Genomic DNA, 27,768 nt, shown 5'->3' with positions numbered 1-27,768 from the left:
GGTAAATGAAGAGACAGATTTGTATTCATTAGTCTCGTCAATTAGGATAACCATTGACTTGAATAGTTCATCAGTCATTCTCGCTTTCAACGTTCGTCAATTAAATTTCTAGTCAATTCAAATCATGTTGACCCCGACTGCTGAAGTATTCCTAGTCGAAGCGAAGCTACTGGGAGGAGAGTCGATTTTCATTTTTCATCTTTGAAGATTTTGGGCCCTGATTTCATCTTTAAACTATTCTCCAACTGACGATTCTATAGGAAATTATCTCAAATTTACTGTAACATCCATTACTTTTTGCATATCGTGTGATTTATACACAAAAAACGTGTTTGTAGTGAGTCAAAATGTTGTCACGTCACGGCTGGAATGGTTCGTATATTTTTCGTGACGTGGCAACAACTTCTTGAGACGTTTCATACTCCTCTATTTGTAGACCGATCTCAACCAATTTTTGTGGTTTATTGACCCTTATTTGCCAAGAGAAATACAGGTAAAAAAATGTTTGAACTCAAGTTCGTCTGTCAAATTAAAAAAGTGCTCTTTTTTGTGACGTGACAACGCTTCTTGAACCTGTTTTCCAAATGATTGTTTCTTAGAAATGACTGACCTAGGTCTACCCACTGCTCTACAAACAAATATTTAATTATTCATTCAATGGTATATGGACATTGAAGTTTGGTTAAGTAAGTGCAGAGATGTTTCAAGAAATATAATAATTGGGAAAACTTAAAATATTTTAAATATAATTATGTAGTTTTTAGTACACGCCCTTCTCAAAGTTTGGCTAAATAATAATAAAATTTGTTTCAAAGAATCCATATTATAACTAGTGTGTTGCATTTGATACATCAACTCTGTCGAAAAAACGGGTTATGAATGGCACAGGGCAGCTACAATCGTGCAGCCCGGCAGGCTCTTCAGGTTGACCCATCTGATATTATTTTATTTTAAACTATTTTGTATGTGTAATCAAGAACGCCGAGGAGTGAGGCATAGTGAGAACGTTACAAACAAGGCATCGAAGCGCCGAAAAGGCGATCGAACCGTCAATTCTTTTTGTGCAGCCATTTTTTGTCCACCAACCCTGCACATGCTCGTTTTCTAAATATGTGAATTCCTTACGAAGTAATATTATCTTTAGGATACTGAATTAATTCTCCAGATTATGTACATTCCCACCCTACTGCCGATGCACGGGCAGTACCACTGTTGGACCGTCCAGAGCTAAGTGGACAGGGAAAAGCATTCACGAATCGCTGCCCGAAAAAACCCCGTCCCGTTGTACCGCCCGGGGAGCTCTCCGTTACCCAACAACTAAAATCCACGTAAGAATCGTGATAAGGTGCGGCACTAATTTTATGAAGCGCTAAGCTCCGTTACAAGCACTAATAACCGTAGTATGCTCTGATGGAGCATAAAAGAGAAATGTGAGATGAGGAAGAAATGTGATATCGTACTGGTCTTTTTTACGCGGATATCGCGTAAAAAAACCGCGTTAATTGGATAATCCGTGTAATAAAAACGCGTTAATTGGAAATTCCGCGTAAAAAACCGCGTTAGTTAGAAAATCCGCGTAAAAAAACCTCATAAAAATACCGCGTAAAAAAACCTGGGTGTACAGCTATGAAGGATATTTGCATGACTGGATTGTTCTTTGGAAAAAATGTATTGAATTTAGATGATAAAAAAAGCCTTTTATTTAAAAAAAATACAAATTCCCGGTATATATTTGACAGAATGTAAAACAAAAATCAAGTGCTATGTCTGTTGTCAAACGATATGACAAAAAGCATTACAAGTGAGTCATTCTGAACCCGATGATACTGTTAACCATGTAGTTGTCAGCATTTCATTGAGCACGCTATGAGCTTTCATCTATTCTTTATTTACACACATGACATATCAACTATTTCAAGCAGCTGGTCCCAGACAATGACATTAGAGCGTAACCTGCAAACCACAAACACAAAGATTGTTTGCACTTCTGTCCGAGTGTCAACATACACCCCTCCTCCCCGCGCTTCTGTGTCTTTGTGAAATATTGAAACAAAGAAAAACTATGAATGAATGAATGAAAGTGATTTAGTTTTGAATGGGCGATATTTTTGCACACAAATGGATAAACTACTCAGGGATACAATTCTATTACGACTCCGTTCCATCTCAACGTTACACTGCTAAACCTCAGCAAATCAACTTAACCCAAATTCATTTATCATTAAACTCGTTCCTTTGTCTTGTGCACAATAAAAGGACATGCCGACGGAAACCCGACGGAGATTCACTCTCTGCCTCCGGGGGAATAATCTATTTGTTGGCTGCGAATCATCGACAAATATGCGTTCCAGACACACACACACAATAGAACACACCGAAAGCGGAGAGGGTTATCCGCGAGACTTCGATGTTGTTGGTATGTTGCTGATGATGATGCTTCAGGGGCCCAAAGTGAGGTGTCGAAAATGAGCAAACATAAGGGTGCCAATGTGGTGACATGAATCTAAATATCGGAGGCGAATTGTGTTTACATAGCCGCTTACCGCGCGGAAGGGTGAATAGCTGAGTAGCTGAGCGGTTCGTGATGTCTGCAAGGGGCCATCCACTGTCACGTTACAATCGTTAGATTTGGGTGGGGGTGGATATGAAGAGAGAGAATCGTTTAATGATGTCATCCTGTCCCAGCGCAAAGAGCATCGCAAAATCGCTCCTGGGGGAACCAGACGCTACTACTACTGCTCGCGCCTCATTTACGACGAGGCATGATTTACATATTTTATTAAATACTGAAAATTATGCGGTTTTGTTGTTTTTTGGAATTACGGTTGTTTCGGGAGCGGAGAAAGGCACTGATAGAAGTGAACTAACTGGATTACATAGCGCAATTGTTTGCATATTTTAATGCCTCATTGAAATGACATGTGTTTATTTCGCAGATCGTTTGTGTTGATTATTAATTTTTATGTGGACTTGAGCGACGAACTGAGACCAAGACTGAGAAAGTGAAAATAAGGTGGGGGTAAGACGGACATGTTGGGGTAACAGACAAATTTCACATGAAAATTTTACCGAACCGTTCAACGTTTTAGTTTATTTTAAACACTTGAATGCACAAAATTTGCAATTCACAATAATTTTCCATGTTTTTCTGGTCAACAGAGTGGAATTCTTGTTTAGCGTCTGAAACAATTATATGAAAACATCATAATTGGTGTCGAAGAAAGATCACACCTGCATCTTGCGTGAATATTTTCATTCAAACTATGATAGGGTAAATGATGTTGCCTTGTCCAGTCGAAGATATGGTTTTGGTTTGTCCACTTTTTTGAATACTCTAGTTCAGAGCACCTGTGTCAAATCAGATATTCATGTGTTTCGAAACATATAAAAATTGTCTGTTTCATAATTTACAGTAGTTTTATAGGATACTTTTACGGATTCACATGTTTTAAAGGTTTATAAAGTCCACCTTCTATTGGTGTCAACGCGCCCCTCATTTGAGCTTACTTTTAATCAACCACCAAATGATTGTTTGGTACTATTCAGACCTTTTTTTCTGAATTATAACACATACAAATATTGTAAATATTTTATTTATTTATTTATTAATATTATATTTCATCCGACAAGTATGTCTCAATGAACAAATATCATGCTAGCACGCCATTTGTATCAGATTTATATATCCAAATCATGTAATGAATGCATCTCGATTACCTCAATTCTGATCATGGTTTGTCCGATGCGTTGGTTTGGCCACATGAGTACTAGGGCAGCCGCATGACGCGCTGCAGTTTGTTTATGTTGTCCTTCGTGCGTAGCAGAAATAAAGTTTCTCTGTGTTGAGGGCTGTTCACATTTGAAATGCCCAATAAAAGGCAATATTCAGATGAAAGCCTAAATTATTAATGAATCAATATGATGACAGTAAAACCACTTGAAAATTCGGTCTTGTTTGTACAAAAATTGTGATTTCTAAGACCATGATCATTTTTTCGGACAAATCATGATCAGAGGTGGACGAACCATGATCATAATAATCTCTTTGAAGAAAATCGTTAAAAGACATAAACATTTGGATAATTTGAACGCCTTATGGTAGTCTTAGCAACTACAGACTTGGGGCTTTTCAACAAACCCAAACTCGTCTTGATTACATGTGATTTTCATGAAGAGAAATCGAATTGCTGTTGATATTTGCGTGAAAATACCCTAAATCGGACAATCGGTTAGTTTAGAGAGTTTAGAAAGTTTCAGGTTTCGATAGCTAATCGTTGCATTTCGTTTAAGTAATGTGAGAACCCAATCACGTGGCGCCACTTTTCTAGTTTAGATGAGAAGAAATGGATAATAAACCGCTCGAAACACTTTAACTATAGTAGCTTGATTAACAACTTCTAATTTCTCTGCCAAACGAACTTTTGAGACATCGAGCCAATCAAGAGGTAGTCAAACGCAGGCCTTGCGTCATTAGCGGAGGTTCCCATTCACTATTTTCTAAATAATTCTCAATATGGGTCCATGCGTTGTTATGCTGGAATAAAACGAACTCGCATTTGGCTACACATTGACGTAGGACTTCGTTTTTTATTTTTAATATAGAGAAATTACGAAATTGAAAATAAGCCATATAACGAAAAGTTTGAGAGATTTTAAACACATATTACACAGATCGTTCTAACATTCTGTATGTTGTAATATATACCATTAGACGAAAAATTTATCCAGTATTTTTTTGTTTTGAAACTCAAAACGTAGAGGTAGTAAGGCAAGTGCCAGTGAACAATTTTATTAATGAAAGATGTATATTTTGTGAGTGAATTCGAGGTTAAATTCTACATTATGTAATATTTCTTTCAGCTTTAGTCTCCGTCATTGTTGTAAGTAACACGAAACTGTGTGCAATGATTCGTGATATGAACTAAATTAGACATCCAGTCAGTCTGATAGAAATAAGGGTGATAGAGATGGTAGAGTGGTTTATGAGATCACCAAATCAGGCACAAAATGGTATGAAAACCAATGACGTACGGAACTCGTAAGACCTTATACTTAAAGCTTTTCTTAACGTTGGATTAACCACTCAATCAGAATGATCAATTTTACCGCACCCCTTTCCATAGCTAACGATTCTATATTGAACTCTGTCGTATCCAGCGATCCACCAGAATCTTCGGTGCAGGAATCGATTCCCCAGATAATACCCAGCAAAAATTAAACCCTCCCGCTAATTCGAATCGACGATCGATTGAACCATTTGTGAAATTCAATATTGGCATTGTTGCTTGCATCAAACAAGGCGGTTTCTTTGACATTGTGAAACATTCGCTAACCCAACCCGTGACGAAACATTCCGTATTGTCCGCATTATCTATCGTCAATGGCACAGTTTGCAGACTCAATAGGATAGCCGCTTTGTTCAAAATAATTATCGATACGTCGTTTTTCGATTTCGTTCGGACAAGTAGCAAAATAGAAACGGAATTGCACAAGAAGGGCGCAGTGTTCTGAATGTCAGCGAAAACATGCTCCAACCACTACAGAATCATAACTGAGTGAATTCCGTTTCGATTTTTTTGTGGTATATGAGAAAACGCATATTTGACGAAGTTATCGTCCATTTAGTTTTTTTCGATGGTTTATATGGATTTCAGTGCGAATAAAGCTTATTGCGTCTAAAATATCCACTTCTCAAATCATTCCCATCCTTCCATCAATCGCTCTAAGTTGCGCATGACATGATTTCTAACAGCAACAATGTTCGACATGCAACTAAAACACAACACAGCCACAGTTATTTTCTAGGGAGGAACTTTGTTTGTGCGGTAGATAAGGATCGCATTTTTCTAAATTGTGTACCGCACACGATTTTTTAAGCCTACTGGTGAAGTTTTGCACAATTTGTTATGCGATTTTTTTTGTGCGGTCCCTATCCCCTGCACAAAAAAAGTTTTGTCTGTAATCTTTAAGCTATTGAAACAAATTTCGGATCAATAATTAACAAGCATAAAACCTTTAGACATTTTATCTATCGAATTAAGTTATTATCATACCAATTCGTTCAGCCAGCAAAGAGATATTACCGCTCAAAACCTTGCACCTCCAACGTAACGCTCTCACCCCAGTACAGAAATGAAAGGCGTTGTTCTACGTCAGAGGATTCGGCATGGATTCCACCAGCTTCTGGCACGTGGTGGCCGGGATGGCGTACTAACAAGCTTGAATCCTATCCCACAATTGCTGCTTATTCTTCGACTTCTCCGTGTACACCGACCTTTTGACGATCTCCCATTGGTTCTCTATAGGGTTCAGATCCAGTGACTGCGTTGACCACTCCATGACGTCAACTTTGTTATCCTGTAACCACTTTTTGACGATCTTGGCGGAGTGCTTCGGATCGTTATCCTGTATGGACAGCCATTTCAGGGGCATTCGGTTTTTCCGTCCGAGACGATGAGGTTTACCTTCGCCTCATCCGACCACAGTATATTTCGCCACTGCTTTTCCTTCTCCGGACCGATCCAACCGAAGTGGTCTTTCGCGAACTTTAGCCGCACCTTCAGATGTTTCGGCGTCAGCATCGGGACATTTCTAAGGTTTTATCGCCTAGCCCATGCCGGAAACTCACGGACAAATTCAGTTTGTTCCGGATCTTTTTCGAGGCCTTCAAAGGATCTTTCTTGGAGGCTCGCTCTATGGCGGAGTCATTCTTCGCGGTCGTTTTCCTTGGGCGTTAAACAATCAATTTTCTTCAAAAAACGGTCGAAACAGCCGAAACGAGGAGCTGGTTCTAAATTTTGTCGCACTGGTTTTCAACTTTTGACAGCCATCGTCTTGCTAAAATGGGTTGCTTTGATTGCGTTAAACTTGCGTTTGTCAAAGTTGCCAAACTAGTATAAGTGCTCGCCACTACTACACTGCTACTGCTCGCATATACTATATTTGAATTGGCATTCAGAGTTAATTTGACTTTTCTGCACTAGAGTCGTCTTAATGTTTCGTCCGACACGGTACGCTGAATAAAAAGAACATTTGGGTGCTTCGTTCCGCGCAAATTCGGGTTGCAATGCCAGGAAAAAGTGAAGGTTAAAGGTGTGCTGAAATTTTAGACATAACATGTGGAAATCGTGTGCAAAAATTGCTGAATGAAACCCAGATAAAAAAGTGGTAACAAACAGCTGTCACTTAGGGAGCACCCCCAATTTTTGATCACCTATAAAATTTTCATAGATTTCAATTGAATATGGAAATATTCTTAAATAATCTCGTGTTTTGAGTAACAAATCTGTTCGATTTGGAATGTAAATTCCACAAACTATCGAAAAGTTGCATGCCATGATAAACTACGCTCTCAAAGGTATCATGCTTCAGCTAGACCAAGCCAAACTCAATTAGTAACTCGAACGTTCATCAAAAGGAGCTCGCTGTAATCCGAACGGGTTCCTTCCCGGGTTTACATCGCTCGGTTCGTGGAGTGGTTTTTGTGGCAGGAGAAAATCTCCGAAGGGATCAGCTGCACCAAGGCGAACGGCCTTCATGTGATGGCACAGTGCTGCTGCTGCTATTGTTGGCTGTGAAGCGAATGATAATTTGATAACAGCTTAATATGCCTCCGGGCCAGAGATGGCAGCAGAAGCAGCACCGATTGTATGAGTTCGGTTCGTTCGGTTGACTCTTCTTCTAGGGAGCGAAACATAACTGATGTGGTCGTCGTCATCCTCGTCGTCTAAGTCTCACAGACGTGGCCCGCGGCGATATAACTGGGAATAAAGTTCAAACCATGAAGTAATATCATTGTTGCCGACTAGCAGAACAATCGGGCGTCGATTATGCAGATATGGCTTTGAATCACTTTCCATCGCGCCTACAGCTGTTTGCCGCCGATGTGGAACAGTGTCCCGAAAATGAGCAAGCTCGGTTTTTAATTTTCGCTGCTAATTTATATTCACTGTGTGGTAATTACTTGGCAATTTTCCTGGCCACTTCAGGCGTATTTTTCGGTATAATGTTGTCGTCAGAAAAATCGATACATAAGTCGCTCGGAAATGTCTTGACATAATAGATCTATTGTTGTTCTAAATTGAATTTAGCTCAGAATTTATTCAAATATTTGATCAGGCAACAGCGGCGGCAGCAGCAACAACACTGTACAAGAAGGGAAAACAGCATTATTATTGAATAAAACCTCGCCCAGAACGGATCGTAAATACGGTACTGGTACAGCTTTTTTGCGCCTTTCCGTTTGTTGGTGTTATTTAACAATATTAAATCTACCCTTGTGCTCAGTTCGCTCCGATTCGCAAGGGCCAATTGGCGAGTTTCCGTAAATTGTGCAACACACGAACATGTACGCAATCCCTTATTTTAGAGGCCAAATTCTATTCTAACGTAGCTGGTAGGTATTCAACAGCAGTCGCTTCGTTTTGCGGTGGGAATATACTCCTGTTGAAATGTCATTAATTCGATATTGACACCATGCAAAAAGAACAAAAAGCACCCTTTTCAGCGACACAGAATGAAACATTACAATAACAGTAGTTGGTTACCGGCGAAGACAGTTAGTCTAGCTGGCTCACTGCCCTGCTGAGAATGAAAAATGCTCAACCGCAAAGATGTAGGGAAAAAATGAATAATGAAGATATTTTGTTTTGAGCGTATACATTTTTCCTTAACTTCCATAACTCTACACCAGAGCATTCTCCAACGTTCGTGGCAGGAATAATGCCGCTAATGACTTTATTTTATTTTAGTGCTGCTTCTTAAGTGCCGACTATCGTTCCGCGTCCGCAGATCCGCACGCTTCGCGGTTAGAGCATGGATGAAAGCTATCAATCTATTCGCTTTAAAATCGGGATACCGAACACGAAGATCTGTTACCTAAGTTGGGCGACACCAGCGGAAGATCATGATCATATTGTGCGGGGCGCCTGCCGCGCCGGCGATCCCATGGATTTTATGCAACGGGCCATCATCTATCAACAGAAGTCATGCAGAATCCAACGGTGTATGTTTACATTCCACCAGGTCGCTACAAATTATAAAAAAAAGCCATCACACACACAATGTGAGCAAGGGTTTTCAAAGAGTCCGCCAGAATTACGAAACCGTGGGGTTGGCAGTGGATGCTATTTTTTCAAATGAAGGAGCAAATTGCTATATCGAAACGTGTATAAATAATTAATTAACCTATTGTTGCGCTTAATAAGATAATTATGTGTACTTCACACACGCTGTACGCGCTGATCTTCGCCGCCTAGACACGATCCACGGTATGAACGCACCGCGGCATCTATACAGGCCGCGTGGTACAATGTGTTGTGCTCAGATATGCTTTCTAGAAGCCGAGGCGGATCGACTATGAAAAGATTGAAAATGATACTCCACCTTAATTCTGCCTGCCTTTATTTCATATCTGGTTAACCCTCTCGCTGTGCACGTGATTAATGTTTTCAATTGTTGTTTGGTGATGTTTAAAACTATGAAAAAAGTCAGCTGTGAACAAAGTGACCCGTATTTAATCTCTCACAATGTCATGGAACAGAATAAAACGCTGGAATTGACAGGTGACTCGCATTCGACACTTTGGAGGCGACAGTTTCACATCCTCTTGTTTTGCGTTTCGATTACCAACTGTAGATATCGATAATGAAAGCAGTCGTCCGCGCGGCGAATGACGTGACATAGCAAATTTTCTCGCATTATTGTGGAAGACACCCTAGCTCCTATTTGATACCAAATCGATAAAATATGAGGACACGACTGCAAATCTCTCCTAAGTGACAAATTATAGTCACACTGCCCGAATGTGCATGGTTGACGTAAGCGTCAACTGTGTTTCCCAACTGAATAAAAATAACATAAATCGTAAAGGATTTCCGGCCCGGTTTTAACCATCAATATTTTTGAACAGAGACAGGTTATTCTATATAAATTGTTAATAGTCATGACTATTAAGCTAAATGCAAGAAAAAGCGTTTTACAATGTTGAGTGGTGTGGGCGGTTTCGTCAACCAACGCTTTTTTGGGCAGTCCTTCTTCTGTAGGAGCCTTGGACCATTGCGACCATTAGTTTGATCTATTGTAGTGATTTGGGCAGTACAGGGATCGATCAAATTTAGTTATGTCCTGTTACAGCCCAGTCGCGGATACCAAAATGAAAACGCATTTTTCTCATCGAACATTTAATTGCACATAATACTTAACACTAGAATCAACACTTTAAACAGGTAAGTGACAATAAATATGTGTTAGTAGATAACACATATTTATTGTCACTTACCTTTATTACCAGGAACAATTACCTGATCAGAACACTAATTATGTGTATGTTTGTATATACAACCGGCGCAAAACAACTAAAAACAACAATTACAAACAATAACAACTGGGTTGTTAAGGGATAAGGAACGAAAGGAAACGGACCCGCTATACAATAAGTAATTGTTTATAGCGGATTCTCCAGACGCAACCCAAACAACAATTATGCTATTCAAATGACTATGGGAGTAATCATAAAAATAGGGCACGGAATGTTCAGAACAGTTGATAGAGGCGAATGAACTGCAAAGTTTAAAGCCTCTTAAGAACAAAGAATGGAATCAGAACAGTGTTCAATCAATCGCAAATAAACCATCGATCAGTGTAGACCAAACATTTTAGGCTATATTCGATCTTATCTTTACTACATCGGGTGGCCAGTCCACTCTCAAACTATCTGGGCGGCGACATGTCCATTGTTAGAGAAAAGTAATTCATTCTATCCATTGTTGAAATAGTGAACATTTGAAAACGGCCCGCAATCGACAGTTCGGCGAAGCTTCCGTTTGATGTTGGAACAAGAGCGTTGTACGGCCTTTAACTTTGCGAATCCATCTCTTGATTCCACCAATCAATTGTAAATTGCAATTCGTCTTCAAACATTCGGTCTGGTACACAGCCAAACCAGATACTGTGACCTAGAAATATTTCTCTCGGAAATGACAATGTACAGCATCACTTTCTGTTCAAACTTATATTTATACTTATTTTTTATGTTCGGAGATGCAGTTGAACTATCCATGAAATAGCATCGATCGTTTCTGGGAATGCGCGTCTTCAAAATAGTAAAGTAACTTTCTTCATCCAAAACAAAACATTTTCCGGAATAATCTTTTATTTAAACAATTTATTTAAACAAACGGCATTGGGATTTTAGCGTCGAAAGCTGTCTCTGAGTGTATTCCCGAGCCCTTATCTTCTTCTTTCGGCACTGTATTCTGCGTGTTTTCAATGTTTTGTAGATGTACTGATGAGAACAGTTGATTTTTTTGCGGCTTTCCGATGCCTCAGTAAATCCTTGTTGTTGAGGACACGAGCAATAGAATGAAATCCTTTTGCGTCCATAGTTAGTTTCTTTCATCTCCCTCCCTCACCCCTCGCCTGAAAATCAATAATTTTGCGAAACAGAGCGAAGAAAATGATCGTTTTCGCACACTTTCCATCAAGTAATATCAACCAAACTCTAATCGATTACTCACAAGATATTAAATTTTCATCTGCTGTCGCACTGTATAGTGAAAAACGTAGGAAAACTCGAGCTAGTGCTCTGGAAGTTAAATTTTCATTTCTCAATATTTTGGCAATGGTTTTGTTTGTATTGGTGAAAGCATCGTTATTTTTTCGACACTGATGTCAGACAACATCATCGAAACAGCTAAAAAAACCACTCAATAAAATGCTATTCCTGAGTCATAGAGTTTCATGTCATGAAAATCAATAGAATAAAATTGTGTTGATATCAATACAATTATTATTTTTACGTTTAAGGGGTCTATGATGCAAGTTTTAGCAACTTTAACATTGGGTAGGAAAATTGTATTGCAGAGCTCGGAACACTGCCACGGCTGCCTATGCTTTCAAAAACAGTAAACAGAAAAGTATTTCATTCGATCAAAATGCCTCGATCAACAAAGAGAAGGGTAAAGGCTCTCCAACGTGAATATGTGAATATGTGAACGATCAACGAAGAAAAATATTAAGGAATTATCAACACCGAGTTACTATGCGGAAGAACTTGTTAATACCAAAAGAGCCCCAATTCCCATGTGTTAAAAATTTGCTCATGTTACTTTCGTGTATAATCAGAATTTTACTTTATATGCAAATGCACCTTCTATATATATTTATATTTGCAATTGTGCGAGGAGGCAATCTGGCGTAGTGGTAACATCCATGCCTCTCACGCTGAAGGTCACGAGTTCAATTCTCACTCCCGACATTGGAAAAAAATGGAAGTACAAGTGACGAACCAGCCAAATGAGTTGAAAATCACCATAATACAGATAAAAATAAAAAAAAATATTTGCAATTGTTCGTCGGAACATATCGTTCATACATTTTACTTCAGTATTGAATTGTTATTTTTTTTTTCAAATGTATTCAAAAACTCGTGTCAATGAAGCGCCACACAGTCTGATAAGTGAATTGATCTATTCACGTCCGCTTTGCTCTCCTCTCACAAACACTATTACCCAATTTTTACACGTTGGTTTACCTATACTACTACTACTACGTTGCCAGACTATTCCGCGGATAATCGGGGTTCTACTGTATCATCTTAGTATCGCTGAAATAATGTTTTTCTTACAGTGGAATTGTAGCCATTTTCATTGGCACCCTAGGTAGCAACAGTCTGAAGGCAGGTTCTTCCATTTTTATCATATTTCCCGTCAGTAAAGTGGACCTGTATTTATATTTGTTTTGGGGTATGTTTGGAAATTTGTGTTCAATACTCATATTCTCGAGCTTGATTTGATGATAAAGTGTTGCACCCCTATCTCACTGCTAACACGGAAACGAATCCATTCCCATCGAGTATCTCCATCTTTGGGGAATCGATAGAACTTAATCTCGAGATGGATATTTTTTTTGGTACACAGCTTAAAGATGGTCACTTATTTTTTTCTACATTAACTTTCACTATTTGATAGAACATTTTAAACGCTTAACGACAAATTTTGTATTCGATTATTTAATACGGTATGGTGACCAATATAAAGCATATATGGAAGAATCAAAACAATGTTCAAAATACTCACGGTTTCTTGATGATTTGAGCCAAAATATTTATTAAATTTCGCTACTGTTTGTTTTTTAATAGAGACAATTTATTGTGATTTATTTGCACTATCGAAGTGGTAAAAAGATCCAGCTTACTGCGGTTAGCATTAAAGGATAAATTTTGTTGACGAATTCTGACAAGTCGAGGTTTGTGTTTATTCCAGTCAATTATTGAGTAAAATTTGGTAAAATACAAATCATTCCAGCATGAAAAATAATATAAATCGGTAGTTCACTTCATGATATAGAACTGATTCGTCCCATTCGAACGATTTAGGAGGAGGAAACCGAAAATAATAATTATGGCGTCGTCCCATTACCACGCCACTTCCAACTAGTTTTCTTCGTTATAAACAAAAATGGTTTCAAATAGTCGAAGGGCCAAAAATGTTTCAGCCTAAGACAGACGCTTCCAGCCGAAGGCATTAAGTTGCTAAGTTGTTTTTGTAAGCAAAAAGGAGTTTTTGTCTAAACAAACAAACAGAGAGGGAAGGGAAAACAATATTTGTGGTTGAAAATGTCATCCCACACATGGGCCCGAAAGAAAAGATATCCTCGTTCTTGAATACGGTTTGAATGTTCTACTCCTAATTCCTTTCTTCTCTTTCTTTTGAGCAAAGATTCGTGGTCCTAGCACACGAAAGCCTCAAGATTATGTCGATTATATGTTTACACTTCCCTTCTTTCTCGGCTCTCCACCCAAAACTCTTGTCCAGATGACCATGTGGAACCACTCTCCTGCGCTATGCTTCACTTCCAAGCAGCATTTCATCCTCCCCGTCAGCAGCATAACGCGCCCGTAAACGATTCACTTCTCGTTCTCGTTAATCCCGGGAGTGTACCAAAGAGAGAGAGAGAGTGTGTAAATATAGACACACTGTATTTTCATTTCCGGCGCCATCGGTGATAGATACTTGATGTGGTGGTTTATTTGTGTGATCCTAAACAACCGCGTCACCGTCAACGCGTCGCCTGGGAACTAGTTATCTGCCGTTCTCCGTGTCCCCGCGTCTCAGCGCGCGTTGCGTTGAATACTTTCTTTTCCTTTTACTCGGATTTCCCGCTTTTTGCTGACCTCAAAATGTAACTCATTGATGTTACCATACTGTGGGTCTGTGTCTGTAAATGTGAGGTGATGCCTCGCATATTGCTGCTCATGTGCTTCATCAACCATATAGAATTCAATATTTTATTGCTTTTAGTTTGCTGGTTTGTCGCACATCCTGAACTGAAGCTTTTTTTTTTGAGTTCAATCTAGTTATGGTAAACTCTCTCGAGTCCATCAACAATCTTCATAGAATTCGCTTCTCAACGACCAATTAGATGGCATGACTTTGCCACTTTGAAGTCAGACTAGAAGAGGTTTATTTGGGAGTTTCTCTATCTGACTAAAGAAATTAGTCGTAATCATTGTCTGCCAGGTATACTGTTATTATCCGTCCCGTTTGTGTCTCAACTCAGCACGATTAAAATCAGTGACATATTATTTTCCGTTTACTAATGTTTACCCAATGCTTTCCATCTTATTTCCAGACACAATCAACCTCCGCTGTCAGGATCGGGCGCGACCTCGCTGACTCCTCGCCGAGATGACGCGCCACTCTCGCCAAACGACACTGATTCCGATTCGGACATCTCGCTGGGTACGCATTCACCCATTCCGAGTATGTCGTTACAACACAGTCCTAGCTCGCAGCCCGAGGATAAGGATTTCCGTAGTTTCGCATCGCTGCATTCTTTCCGTTTTGGAGATCATCTGACGGGGGGATTTTTACCTGGTAAGTGTCCGGTGTGGGCGATGCAATATTATTAGGAATACCATCTGGGCAGAGTAAACAATCAGGACAACTGCCACAGCTACGATTATGACCAAACGATTGTCATTCTTTGAGATACACATAAATAAACACACTTCCAAAATACTTAAATTCATTTATATGAAATATTTCTCGGACGAACCAACTTTGTCGAGCAACTGTGAATTATTAGTAGGTACTTATGAAAAGAAACACACTCAAATTGTTTCGAATTAAACATAACAGATATCAAATCGTCAAATGAAAGTCAAAGGTTCTTATATCGAATGAAATTGTTTTATTTCGAATGAAAATTTCGTTGGAGCTCGAACCGTATCACTGAAAAAAAATGAAAATGACGATGTAAAAGAATGTGCAGTATGCCAGCAGGCGTAATCAGTTTTTTTTTATCCCATTTATTTATTTATTTATTCATTAGCATTTTAGATGTAACAGAGCCGAATTTTGATCGTGTACATGTCACATGGTTATCATATCTATAATTAGCACATTACACAGTTGTCATTCGCCAGTATTTCTTCTGGTTCCCGGAATAAATCGCCACAGAAAACGACTGCAACAGAAACCACCGCTTATAAAATGTGTAGTAGGCTATAAATATTGTGGCGCGGTATTGTATTTCAAAACAAGAATTAACCGGGCAAACGTATCGCCCCAGGCAAACGTAACGCCCCGGGCAGACGTATACCGTCCGACGCTCGCTAGAGCTCGGTCGGACATTGCTAAAGGATCGTATCCTATGTTTCAAACTAACCGGGCAATCAGTGGATCCCAGGTTTGCGTGCGAGACACCGCCGCTTCCGACGGCGGGTCGGCGGTGGACTCGGATTGCGTCATCTTGGCGGCATGGGCCGCCTCGATTCCTTATCCTCGCCAAATGGGGACTTCGTCCCCATTACATTGTCCTCAGAATAAATTTCGAAAAACGAGAACAAGAGAATAAATTTATAATAGAAATGTGAGGCACATGATGTTTTTCCCGCGCCAAATATTTCTAGCCTACTACACTTTTTCTAAGCGGTTGTTTCTGTTGCAGTTGTTTACTGTGGCGATTTATTCCGGTCACCATTTCTTCTATACCATTACATATGGTACATTCACACAGCAGCCATTTAGGCGTAAGAGTATTCTTTCTGTTCTTCCATTATCCAGTTGGACCCACCGGACAGCGGAGACAGTTGATTGATCATTGTTGAGTTATTTATAGAACAGCAGCCCGATGTGTCTTGCAGAGCAGAGCAGTTGTATGGATGAATCGATCTTATTTCGACCGTGGATCGATCTCCATCGCTGATGATTGTTGCGTGGACGTAGCTATTCTGTAACAACACAAAGATGGTCAATGAGGGCCCTGAGTTTTGAACTCACGATCGATCGCTTACTAAGCGAACGCGCAACCAATGTGGCTACGGAGACCCCCCTGCGTAATCAGTTGTCGGCGCTGATTGTAAGACAGCAGAACGAAAACGAAATTGAAGAATCGATGTTTCAGTATGCGCAGTGAATCCGCACAATCGAAATTAAAATTGGCTGATAAAAAAGGAAGAAGTAAAAAAGTCATTCTCATCTTTTAGTTTCGGAATTATCAATTATTATCAAGCCCTGCTCCTGAGATTCAATCAAATAAATAATTCGCTCGCAGAGAGCGTTGTGTCCTGGAAACGAAAAGAAATACTGAGCAATTTCCAACAATTCTGAATCCGGCAATATTCGCGTTACTGTTAAAGAAAATACCCAGATTTGCATTGTAATTCAAGCTAATTAGCTTCGCTGGAGCTCATAAACATCTTAAGATTAACGAACTGATCAAATGTGAGGTTTTTTCGCCAATTGGAAGGTTTTTCTCCTTGAGGTAAGGAGTGTATCGAAAAGTAATCTCAAACAATGAATACGTTACCACTCACTAACGGGTGCATATTTTCTTGACGTTTATTAACAGCATTGTTTGTTTACTTATCAAAAACATAACAGCAGGTCACTTGTTTGTGTTTGCAAAGTCTAATTTGAAACTAAAAAAAAGGTTTTGTACTTTTGGTGTACTGCGGAGGGCGTAACACACAATCAATTCGCGAATGGACTTCATTGCATGTGACTTAAACCCATTATTTTGTATGTTTTGACGTAGGACTACGTCTAACCGGAAGATATAGGGGGTGAAATGGAAATCTAGGCACTGAACAAGTAGGAAAAAATGCAAGATTTGGAACGCTTATAACTCGAGCATTTCTCAATAGATCGCAAAGGTTTTTGCATCAATTGATAGGAAATATATCTACGCATCTATCATAACGAATAACACTTCATTTTTCTTGAGATAAATAATTGAATAATTGTGAAATATCAACCATTGTCAAAATGCACTATGTGCCCAATTATGATTGGTCCATTTTGTGCTCCTCAAATCGTACCGACCAAAACGGGCAACCAGAGCAGCAGCGAAATATAATGAAGCACGATTGGAAAGGAAAAAGAAAAAAATGAACGAAACATTGGTCGCAGTCTCACACATGCGTAATTCTCGAGCCAGCCAGTCAGCTTAAAAATCCCCGCTCCGCTGCCGTAACGATCATTCTCATTCAAACCGTACACCACATCGGTTCTCATCACAACACATCAACAAACCAACCCAAGCAGCCATGTCTGGACATGGTAAAGGAGGAAAAGTGAAGGGAAAGGCAAAATCCCGCTCGAACCGTGTTGATCTGGAGTTCCCCGCAAGGGTAGCTAGGCCGAGCGCGTTGGTACCAGTGCACCAGTCCACCTAGCCGTCGTTATATAGTTTCGGCCGCCGAAGTGATCAAGTTAGCTGGCAAAGCTGCTCGCGACGATAAGAAAACCCGCATTCGGAACAGAACACATTCGGTTCGGTGGACATCAAGACAACAGGCAGTTGCAGCGAGTAGCGAGTGCCAAACGCAATCGCAAAACGGCAGCTGGTAGCAGAAGAAAAAAGTTTGTTCTTTATACAATCTGCTTTGGTGGCAAATCCAGAACAAGGCGGCATCAAGGGCGTTCGAAATGGTTTTTTTCAAAACCACGAGTACTAAGTTTTCTAAATTGGAACCATTCCATAAAACAAGGCGCTTTTCAGGGCCATTAAACCTTCCAAAAAAGAGTTTAGGAAATACAGTTCAATGCTTTCTAAAACATTATGCAAAATAATAATAAAACACAAATTGATTTTTTCATCATTTGTTTGCCAGGATCTGATGAGTATGTGAATTTGGCAGTTGTTCTGAGCTTATTGATAGTTGGGGACTTTCTTGATTATTCAATTTTCACCCATTCTAAAATTGTTTCCAGATTGAAAGTACAGTAATTTACAATTAGTTCGACATTTAGCTAATTGGACGGACATGTAATGCGACTTATTTAGTTGGACATTTTTGTAAACATAGAGATCCAAATTATGACCCCACATTGAAAGTCGACACTGTACCACTGTCATCGCAAATGTTCAATTACAGGTTAAAATCGCCTCCAATGCGACACTGAGTGGCGCGTCGGCACGTCGCATTGAATGTAATTTATAGTACAACATGTCACAAAGCTGGATGGGAAGAAATTTTCCAACTGTGAAAGCTGTGGCGAGTGGCAACAAATCGCTAAACAGGAAGGTTTAGCCGAACAAGATGGGGATATCGAGTGATAACAAAACAATAAACTCTTTAGATTGAAGATAATTTTGTGATCCTGAAAAGGACCCTTTTTAGCCTGCATGTGAATCCAACGAGCGAACAAATCGTAATGAATGTATTTTTTTGCCATCGCTCCCTTTTAACGCTCATTCGTTCGTCTCGTTGGACTCGCCCCTCTGGCTGAGTCTGCCGATTTGTCTCTATGCTGTGAGTGTGTACCGCTAGAGTATAAAACACGCGGATCCCAAAAAATATCTTATTTTCTTTCAAACCGTAAACCCGTGTGGTTGTACGGCATCGGCATCGTCGGCGTAGCAAAGGAGGACAAGTTAAGGGAAAGGCAAAGTCTCACTCGAACCGTGCAGGTCTCCAGTTCCCTGTTGATCGCATTCACTGATTGCTCCGCAAGGGTAACTAGGCCGAACGGATTGGTGCCGGAGCACCAGTATACCTAACAGCGATTATAGAGTTTCGGCCGTCGGAGTGCTCGAGTTGGCTTGCAAAGCTGCTCGCGACAATTAGAAAAAACCCGCATCAAGAACAGAGCAGCTTCGGTTCGGCGCTCATCAAGGCAACAATTAGTTTCTATGAGTGGCAAAGTGTTTCTCCGGCACGTCGCATTAAATGTAATTTACTGAACAACATGTCACAAGCTGGATGGGAAGAAATTTTCCAACTGTGAAAGCTGTGGCGAGTGGCAAACGCAATAGCTAAACAGGAAGGTTTAACCGAACAAGATGGGAATATCGAGTGATAACAAAAACACAACACCAAAGGTTCTTTTCAGAACCATCAACATATTCATAAAGAGTAAACAGTAAACTAATCCTTTTTTCAGGTAGATAGGTAGGTATTCACATAGGAGAAGAAAATAAAACAATATATTTAAAATATATATTTAACAAAAGCTGTCCCCTTTGTATAGTCCTACGTCACTCCGGTTATGTCCCCGACATTACCCACCCGTCTTTTTTTTCACAAAATTGAACTCGAAGACAAAGTGAACTAAAGTTTCGTTTAGAATTCCTCTCAAACTGCACGCTGTTTTGCAGGCTATTTTGCACGCCATTTACTAATACTATGGCGAGGACCTTTATAGCATACCTGGTAACTGTCTATGTTCGTTGGTTTGAGTTCACGGTGGGTAAACAATAAACCGTCCATTAATGGTGTAACTACTTTTTTGCATCAGAAATCAAGTTTTCGTTCCACTTTATATGAAAAAAAAAATCAAAAATCAATCTAAAAATAAGATTGTGTGCGCCGGTAATGAGATTCATATCATGGGGAGTAGTAGTGTGGATTGAAGTCAGGTTGAATGAAAAGACATATTTATATTCATTCGTCACGACAGTTAGAATAACCATTTGCTAGAATAGTTCATCAGTCCACCTCGCTCTTAACGCTCGTCAATTCATATCTAATCAATTCATGCTATGTTGACGGCGAATGCCGAGGTAGTTCTAGTCGAAGCGAAGTTACTGAGAGGAGGATCGATTTCCATTTTTCATCTTCGAAGATTTTGCGCCCTGATCCCAACCAATGCACTTTGCTGGATGTCATATGTCAAAGAGGACTACAGAACGTTGCCGGACCTTAGTTTTACACTAAATCAATTGGGAAGTGTATTGAACACGACGGTTGCGGTGGAAAAATTCGGCCAAAAGGTTCTAGGCGGGTGAGCCATTTGCACATGTGGCCTGCGAACTTCTGCTTTTCTCGCGAAATGGACCAAAAATTCACAAATTTATTTGGACGAACACGCCGAAAAAGATATCAACCTATCAATTTGTCCCCAACTGGGACCAATCGAACAAAGGCAAAAAATATCCAGCTTTTTCAAAATTTTACAGTTTTATCCAGCTTTTTATTTTTTCATCATTTTCAAGTGTTTTACTCCCCCAAATTACACTCTTTTGTGTCCGGAATTGTTTACACTATAATGTGTTTGTGATAGTATGGCCCTGTGTCCATTATATGGATGTAAACACTGAGAGATTCGGGCAGCTGTGTAAGGACATTTACTCCTATCTCATTTATAATCTATTACGAATCAGCAAGTTTGCTAAAATTCAAACCCTCTTAGAGTTGCAACCATTGAACGAAACCATTGCTACAATCGTCAGCTATGCATTACGAACCGCTTAGATTTTTTTTGGTTGAATAAGATTAGAACCATGTAAGAACCATCACAGGAAACCGTAACAATTATTAATTTAACCTTCTTGTCTCATGCTCTTAGCATGGTGAACAATATTAAAAGACTATGGGAGTTATTCCGAGAGTCGCTTCACGACGTGACAATCAATTCGCGCACGTGTCGGTATTCTGAGAATCGATAAGTAAAAAAATGCCAGGTTCAATGAACTCTGTTCATTTGTCATTGTACCTTCGAGTCGCCCGACTCTTAGAGTTGGGTGAGAATTGTCTTGTAACTGCGAAGGGATAAATCTCACTTATACCGACTTGACTCTCAGAATAACATTCTATTTCAAAGCGAACGTCCGAAACTATTTACTTTGCATTCAAGCGTTCAACATTTCTGACAACGCCGTAGCTGAATTGAAGATCGATTCGACAATTTTTTACATTGCACTCTGCAATCAAGTTTTAAAACGATTTAATTTCAATGATCATTTGATCGTCAACATGATGATGATTGATCTAACTGATGTCATAGAAAAGAAGCATGTAGCAATTGTTCCCCTTCTACAAAGTCTTCCGAATGTTGGCGATCGAAGTTATACATTCAGGATATCGATAATGTGTTTAGGGAGACTCGAAACCTGGATTTTACTGACTTCACTGTAAACGAACGCAAGTATGCTTTTTTTTGACAATGATATTGCTTCCTCCAAATTGAGAAAAAATATTCCAACATTTCTGATTCCTCCGCATTCCTCAGCAACCGTCGAACTATTGTTTTCAGAATACAATTTGAACAAAACGAAACTAACATAACAAATAGAACAAAAAAACTATGCGAGGAATTCAAGCTTCCAAAAATTATGTACAGAACAGTCAGAACAGAAAGGAGAAAGAAGAAAAAGAACAGTCAGGATTAGTTTTTTATCCTATTTGTTTATTTATTGATTGCTAATTAGCATTTTAGCTGTAACAGAGGCGGATTTGAATCGTGTAAATGTAACATGTATTATCGTATCTATAAATTGTACATTACAAAGTAGTCATTTTCAGGCGTTGGAGTATTCTTTCTATACCATTGCATATGACACATTAGACAGTATCCATTTAGGCGTAAGAGTATTCCGTCTGTTCTTCCATTGTTCAGTTAGACTGGACATCAGAGACAGCACAACAGCCCGATGTTTCTGGCAAAGCAGAGCAGTTGTATGGATGAATCGATCTCCATTCGACCGTGAATCGATCTCCATCGCTGATGATTTTTGCGGGGACGAAGTTATTCCATAACATCACAAAGATGGTCTATTGAAGGTCCTAAGTTTTGAACTTACGATCGAACGATCAGTAAACGAACGAAACATTGGAGACGATTCTTCAGTTAGGTTCGACCGAGCACGAGCGTCGGACACCATACCTGGTACATTATGTTTGCCCGGTTAATTTTTGCTTCGAAATATAAATGGTATATTTTCAAGCAAAAATTAATAGAAAATAACCGGGCCTTCGTTGGAATACAGGTTTGCTTGCGAGAGGCCTCCGCTTACGACGGCCGACTCGGATTACGTGTCATTGACGGTTTGAGGCCATCTCGATTCCATATCCTCGTCATCTTCGCTCACATTGGATTGACCTCATCATAAATTTCATTACGAAAAAATAAATTCACAATGAAAATTACGCTCCGGTGCCGTTATACGTAGGTACCAATGCTTTATACCGACACTGTATCTGAATATTCTTATTTTTGTTGCTATTAAAAACATAAAAAAAATTAGAAAAAAAATTTAAAAAATTCCATTCTTCCAGCATTTTCTATTTTTTTTTTCAAACTTTCCCAGCTCTATCAAAAATTTGATTTTTTTTATTAGCCACTACCTTTTGAGAAGCACTACGATTGGAAATAGCTTATGTTACCGTGGTTATTCCCATTCGTACTTAGTATATGGCTCAGCATAGACTTAGAAGTTTATACGAATTGAATAATACTGCAAAATGTTTCGGTGTTTAAATAAGCTTTTCCAAATCAAATTTACCAATACTCATTATCGATTTCAACCTTCTATTTGAACAAAATGACAAAATGTACATACCGTTATCAGCCACTGACACTTAAGAATAACATATGCAGCATTTAGTTTCATAATCATTACGTCCTTCAGCGAAACAAGGGCATATACTGAGAAAATTATGAATCGTCAACAAAATAGAATTTCTTATGAGAGTCAGGACAAATGCTAGATTATGACAAATAAATCAAGACGCCTAACATCAGCATGGACATGTCCTGATAAATATGGCCGGATGGAATCCCTATGCAATATGCATCAACTGAAAATCGAATTTAATGTCACACCAAGATAATTAATCGAAAATTTTCTATCGTTCACTTGCAGGCTCGTTCAACAACAGATTCATGCCTTATCGTCTCGGGGACAACTCGCCCCCGATTAATACTCACTCACCTCCAATAAGCTTAACACATCTTCCAATCACCCCGACCGTGCTCCGGCCGCAACCTCATTTACCGCCTACACTCTCGGTAACCGCGCCGTCGGCCACAACCACCTCGATGAGTGAATCTCCTAACAGCAATAGTAGTGCCACTACCGGGTCCATTAGTGGGCTGGTGGCAGGCAGCAATAACGCTGGCACCAGTGCATCACTGATGGCGCCAATGTCTCCGCTGAGAATCCGCGTCAGCTCGCCGTCGCGTCTCAACTCGGATCTGCTGCACAGCGCTTCGCATCATCAGAGCCTCATGAATGGTCTGAACGCGAGCGGAATCGTGCGGATCGTTCCTAACACAACGACCAGTCTCATCCACCGACCATTTTCGCCATCGCCCAAACCGAAGGAAGCGTCGTGATAAAATCCACCGTCGCAACATCCGCCATTTGTTCGTTCCGAGCGCGCGAATCTCTCAGTAGTTGGTTAATGTAGTGAAAAGAATAGCAGAGCTAGAGCAACAGTTAAGTAAACTAAACACAAATTTGATGCTCTGAAAACCTTGTTACTAATGCCATATAGATGAAGCAAAATTGGTGTTTTCAGGCGAAACATATTTCTACAATCGAAACAATCGCTTTAGTAAATTAAATTTACTTTAAATCTCTGGCAAAATAACGTCATATTTATTTCATAATTTTTTTTTTGTTCCATTCGTTGCTACATAAAGCTAGCGGACGAAGTTTACGCATCTATATAAACAAAGTAACCATTAATATAACATTCCTTTGTGTGTTGGGCGGATCAATATCAAGTAAAACACTAACACTGCTGCGAAACGCAACACGCAACAAACACACACACGGAGGCGCACATGCGTAGTAAATTCCAACATCGTCTGGTAGCACTGCAAAACTGTGCAACAATTTCCCCTGCCGACGCAACACACACAGGAAGTAATTACATCGCACAACACATACCGCATCCCGGCGGAATGATAGACAGAGATAGAAACAGAGAGAGAGCAAACCATCTCCTGGGGCTCAAACTTCTGAGTATAATTTGTTCATAGTCATTAATGTAAAGGAGTACGACTTTTCAAGTCACTAAAATCAATGAAAATGAGTGCATGGAAGGTTAATTTAAGGATAGCAGAAAATATTTAAAGAAAATTTAATATAAAGCATACTATCGTAAAACTAATGAATATCACACAATGCGGTACTCGGACAGAGAAAGAGAGAAAATCATATGCTAAGGGTGAAGCACACGACTAATGCAGGTAAAGTCGGCGATGAAATCTAAAACAATAACACTTTAGCTGCAAAAAACAATAGCGCAAAAGATAAATTGATCTAAAGTAAAACTAATTACTACCGGCAGCATACCAGCGCTGATGAGACGAAATAAATTCTCCCCATTTGTTTTTATACATTTAGTTCATCAGAAACATTTAAAACAAAGACGAACCAATTTCCGTACGTAACAACGCTTCTTGTGAGGAAAAAAACTCATGCACCCACAAAAAAAAACATAGTAGAAGAGCAACAAAATCCTTTCAGTCGTCAATGGCAGACATTGAGTAGTAGAGCTAAAAATAAACGCAAGTAGCAGGTGCTAGTAGGAAAAATTGTAAGCACACACATTAATAACACACAAGATACCTTCGAGTAGACTGAAAGAAACCTGAAACCAGGCAGCCAGGAGTGATGATAAAACAGCAACACTTTCCGCAGAAGCAACTCTCTTGACGCGAGGAATCACAATCGCTGCTGCATCAGTAAAAATAAGTACCATTGCACAAAGTGGACAGAGAATTGAACAAATTTAACTTTACTGTAAATAAAATTCTGCAATCAAATTATATTAATTATGACGATAATAAATTAAATAATTAAATTGAATGACTAGGTTTCGATGTTTCGTTTTGTTGGAACCCAGGTTCGAGATTTGAGGCTATGATCACATCCTTCGGTTCTCAATATTTCCGCACAACTAGCTGTGATTGGTATACGATCGTAGATCATGATCAATTCTCAACAATTGTCTGCAAACGATTGATCCCGCCACTTTGCAGGTACGTGATTTATTATGGAACAATTCCACGTAGAATCATCCGCCCACTGCCCTAACCACTCCGAAGTTGGGGATCTTTTCATTTAAAAATTGTAGGGGTTTGTGTTCGGTACAATTCGCTCGCTAATCACTATACAAATAAAACTGTGAGTTTATTATATTTCGAGACAAAATGCTTATGCAAACATAAAACTGTTTGATATTCTATGGATGACATTTGTATTGTAACCTTAAATTATTTTTGTGTGTCATTTTATTCTTTTATTCAGCGGACTTTGAGTCTACATGAACTATTTTTTGGCCTTGATAACCAACTGACAACTAATACTCTCCACGAGGTTCCGGAGGCTACGAAAATTATGTTTGTGTGAGAAGTAAACAATCAACTGTCATAAACGAAAAGGCATCGAAGAACAAAACATGGTGAAACAAATTAAAGCAAGTGGATTTTTTTATGTCATGCCCTAAAAGAACCTATTTAGAAACAGAAGTAATTTTTTGTTTTTCGATTTCGATACAACGATGATGAAATGGCAAAATGGTCTACTAATTACAGTCAATCGCAAAATTGACCGTATGGTTTATCGATTCTTTTTTTTTTATTTGGTGTGAAAAAATGGTTCAATATATTTCGATACACATTAATTGTTTACGGAGTTAGCGATTGATCTGTTCGCGACAATTTTGCAAAATATGTTTTGCCCGTTTTATAATCCAAGAAGTGGATAAAAACCCCAAATAAGAGATGCAAAATTGATCGCACACCCTTCATTGAACCTGAAATATTTGCTGTGTAAACAAGACCAATGTGTATAAGCGACCCAGCAGCTACTTGGACAGTGTTTGTTTTTGTTTATTTGTTGAACTCAGAGAGTTGTGATCAAAATGGCAAACAAACGTAAGGAAACGGACATCGCGACGCGATCGTTGATAGTTAGTATGTGTTGTCGCGGAAAATCATTGCGGGAAATAGCAGAAGCTGTCGGGGGAACCCACTCTACACCCGAACTAGCGTTGGCAGAAAACATGTCATCTTTGGCAGAAAAGATGCCATTTCCTGTGCATGAGAGTAAAATGCGCAAATAATGAGCTATTTTAAAAGCTTAAAAATGGTTTATATGTATGCGAGCAGACATCTCTTTTTGTTTTCTTTTCTCTTTTCATTTGGGATTGTGCAAAAAAAAAATCCATACGACGTCAATGGGGACCGAAACCAAGGCCGGCTGGAATGCGAAGTTACTTTACACGACCACGCTATCCATATAGCTGCCAGCGCTATTATAAAGGAGCGCGATAATATTACACCTCATCATAAAATGAAGTTGGAAGGTGTTTTCTAAGACGATAAAGAAGAACATGAACGAGAATATATCTTTCTCTGTCTGGGCCGTGTATTTGGCAAACTATACGAAAAGCTTTCATATGCTTTCATTTAAATGTGTCTCCTGTTTCACTCCCTCATATTGACTCTAGCATATATACTATACACATGATATACATGTATTGGGGAGTAGAACATTTTATGTTATCTTTCAGCTCATTGAACGTAATAAATCGGGATGCCAGAACATGTGCTAAAAATTAACTTTGGGTGTACAGTGCAATACACAATCAACAAGTGGAAATACGAAGAAACCATGAAAAATACCGCCGGAAGAGGAAAAAAAACGCATCTTGACTCCTGCAGATGAACGGGTGATTGTGCGAAAACTACAAAGAAATCCTAAAACTAGTATTCCGAAATTGGCCACTGAAGTCGCTGGGACCATCGGAAGACCTGTCAGTGCAGATACTGTCCGGAGGGTAGCACACAGGAGCGGTTTGAGAGGTCGTGTAGCCCGTAAAAATCTCAAAGGTAAATATGAAAAAAGACTGGAGTTCGCTAAGGCTTATGTTAATAAGCCTAACGACTTCTGGAACAAAGTACTATTTACCGACGAATCAAAAATAAACCTTTTTGGATCGGATGGACGGCAAATGGTGTGGAGAAAATCGGGAACGGAGCTCCAGACACAGAATTTGGTCCCAACTGTAAAACACGGTGGCGGCAACCAGATGTTGTGGGGTTCAATGGCGGCCTCTGGACCTAGAACCATGGAATTTATTGATTCAACGATGAACAAGATGGGTTATTTGAACATCCTCAAGCATAACCTGCAGGCTTCCGTGGATAAATTGGGTCTACCTCGTGATTACTGGTTCCAACAAGATAATGACCCCAAGCATACCGCTTTTGTCGTACGGGAGTGGTTGCTGTACAATACCCCCAAACAACTGAAAACGCCTCCGCAGTCGCCCGATATGAACACCTCTTTTCGGAAGGTCAACAATCGGCTGAAATATTAAAATCCCAGGAACAAGGCAAAGCTCAGAACGGCGATTAAGGAGATCTGGGAGAACATTCCATCCAGTGTGACCAAAAACCTCGTCGAATCGATGCCACGACGCTTGCAAGCAGTACTAGATGCCAAAAGCGGTCATACCAAATACTCATTTGGTTGTTTTTCGTTATTTGTTTTTTTGACGTAGGACTACGTCTAACCGGAAGA

At 39.5% G+C, this 27,768-nt stretch overlaps 1 protein-coding gene across 1 annotated transcript in view; it reads left to right on the top strand.

Annotated features, from left to right (window-relative positions):
• LOC129776060 (homeobox protein SIX6) overlaps positions 1 to 25,021 on the top strand; it is a 120,114-nt gene extending 95,093 nt beyond the window's left edge. The window contains exons 4-5 of the mRNA XM_055781443.1: positions 14,632 to 14,876; positions 23,092 to 25,021. Coding sequence (XP_055637418.1) covers positions 14,632 to 14,876; positions 23,092 to 23,564 — 718 coding nt within the window. The 3' untranslated portion in view covers positions 23,565 to 25,021. The remainder of the gene's footprint in view (positions 1 to 14,631; positions 14,877 to 23,091) is intronic.
• Positions 25,022 to 27,768: the final 2,747 nt, after the last annotated feature.

Source organism: Toxorhynchites rutilus, chromosome 3 (genome assembly GCF_029784135.1).
Source record: "Toxorhynchites rutilus septentrionalis strain SRP chromosome 3, ASM2978413v1, whole genome shotgun sequence".
NCBI classification, from domain to species: Eukaryota; Metazoa; Arthropoda; class Insecta; order Diptera; family Culicidae; genus Toxorhynchites; species Toxorhynchites rutilus.
The sequence above is the reverse complement of the archived record's forward strand: the minus strand, read 5'-3'. Positions and strand labels throughout refer to the sequence as shown.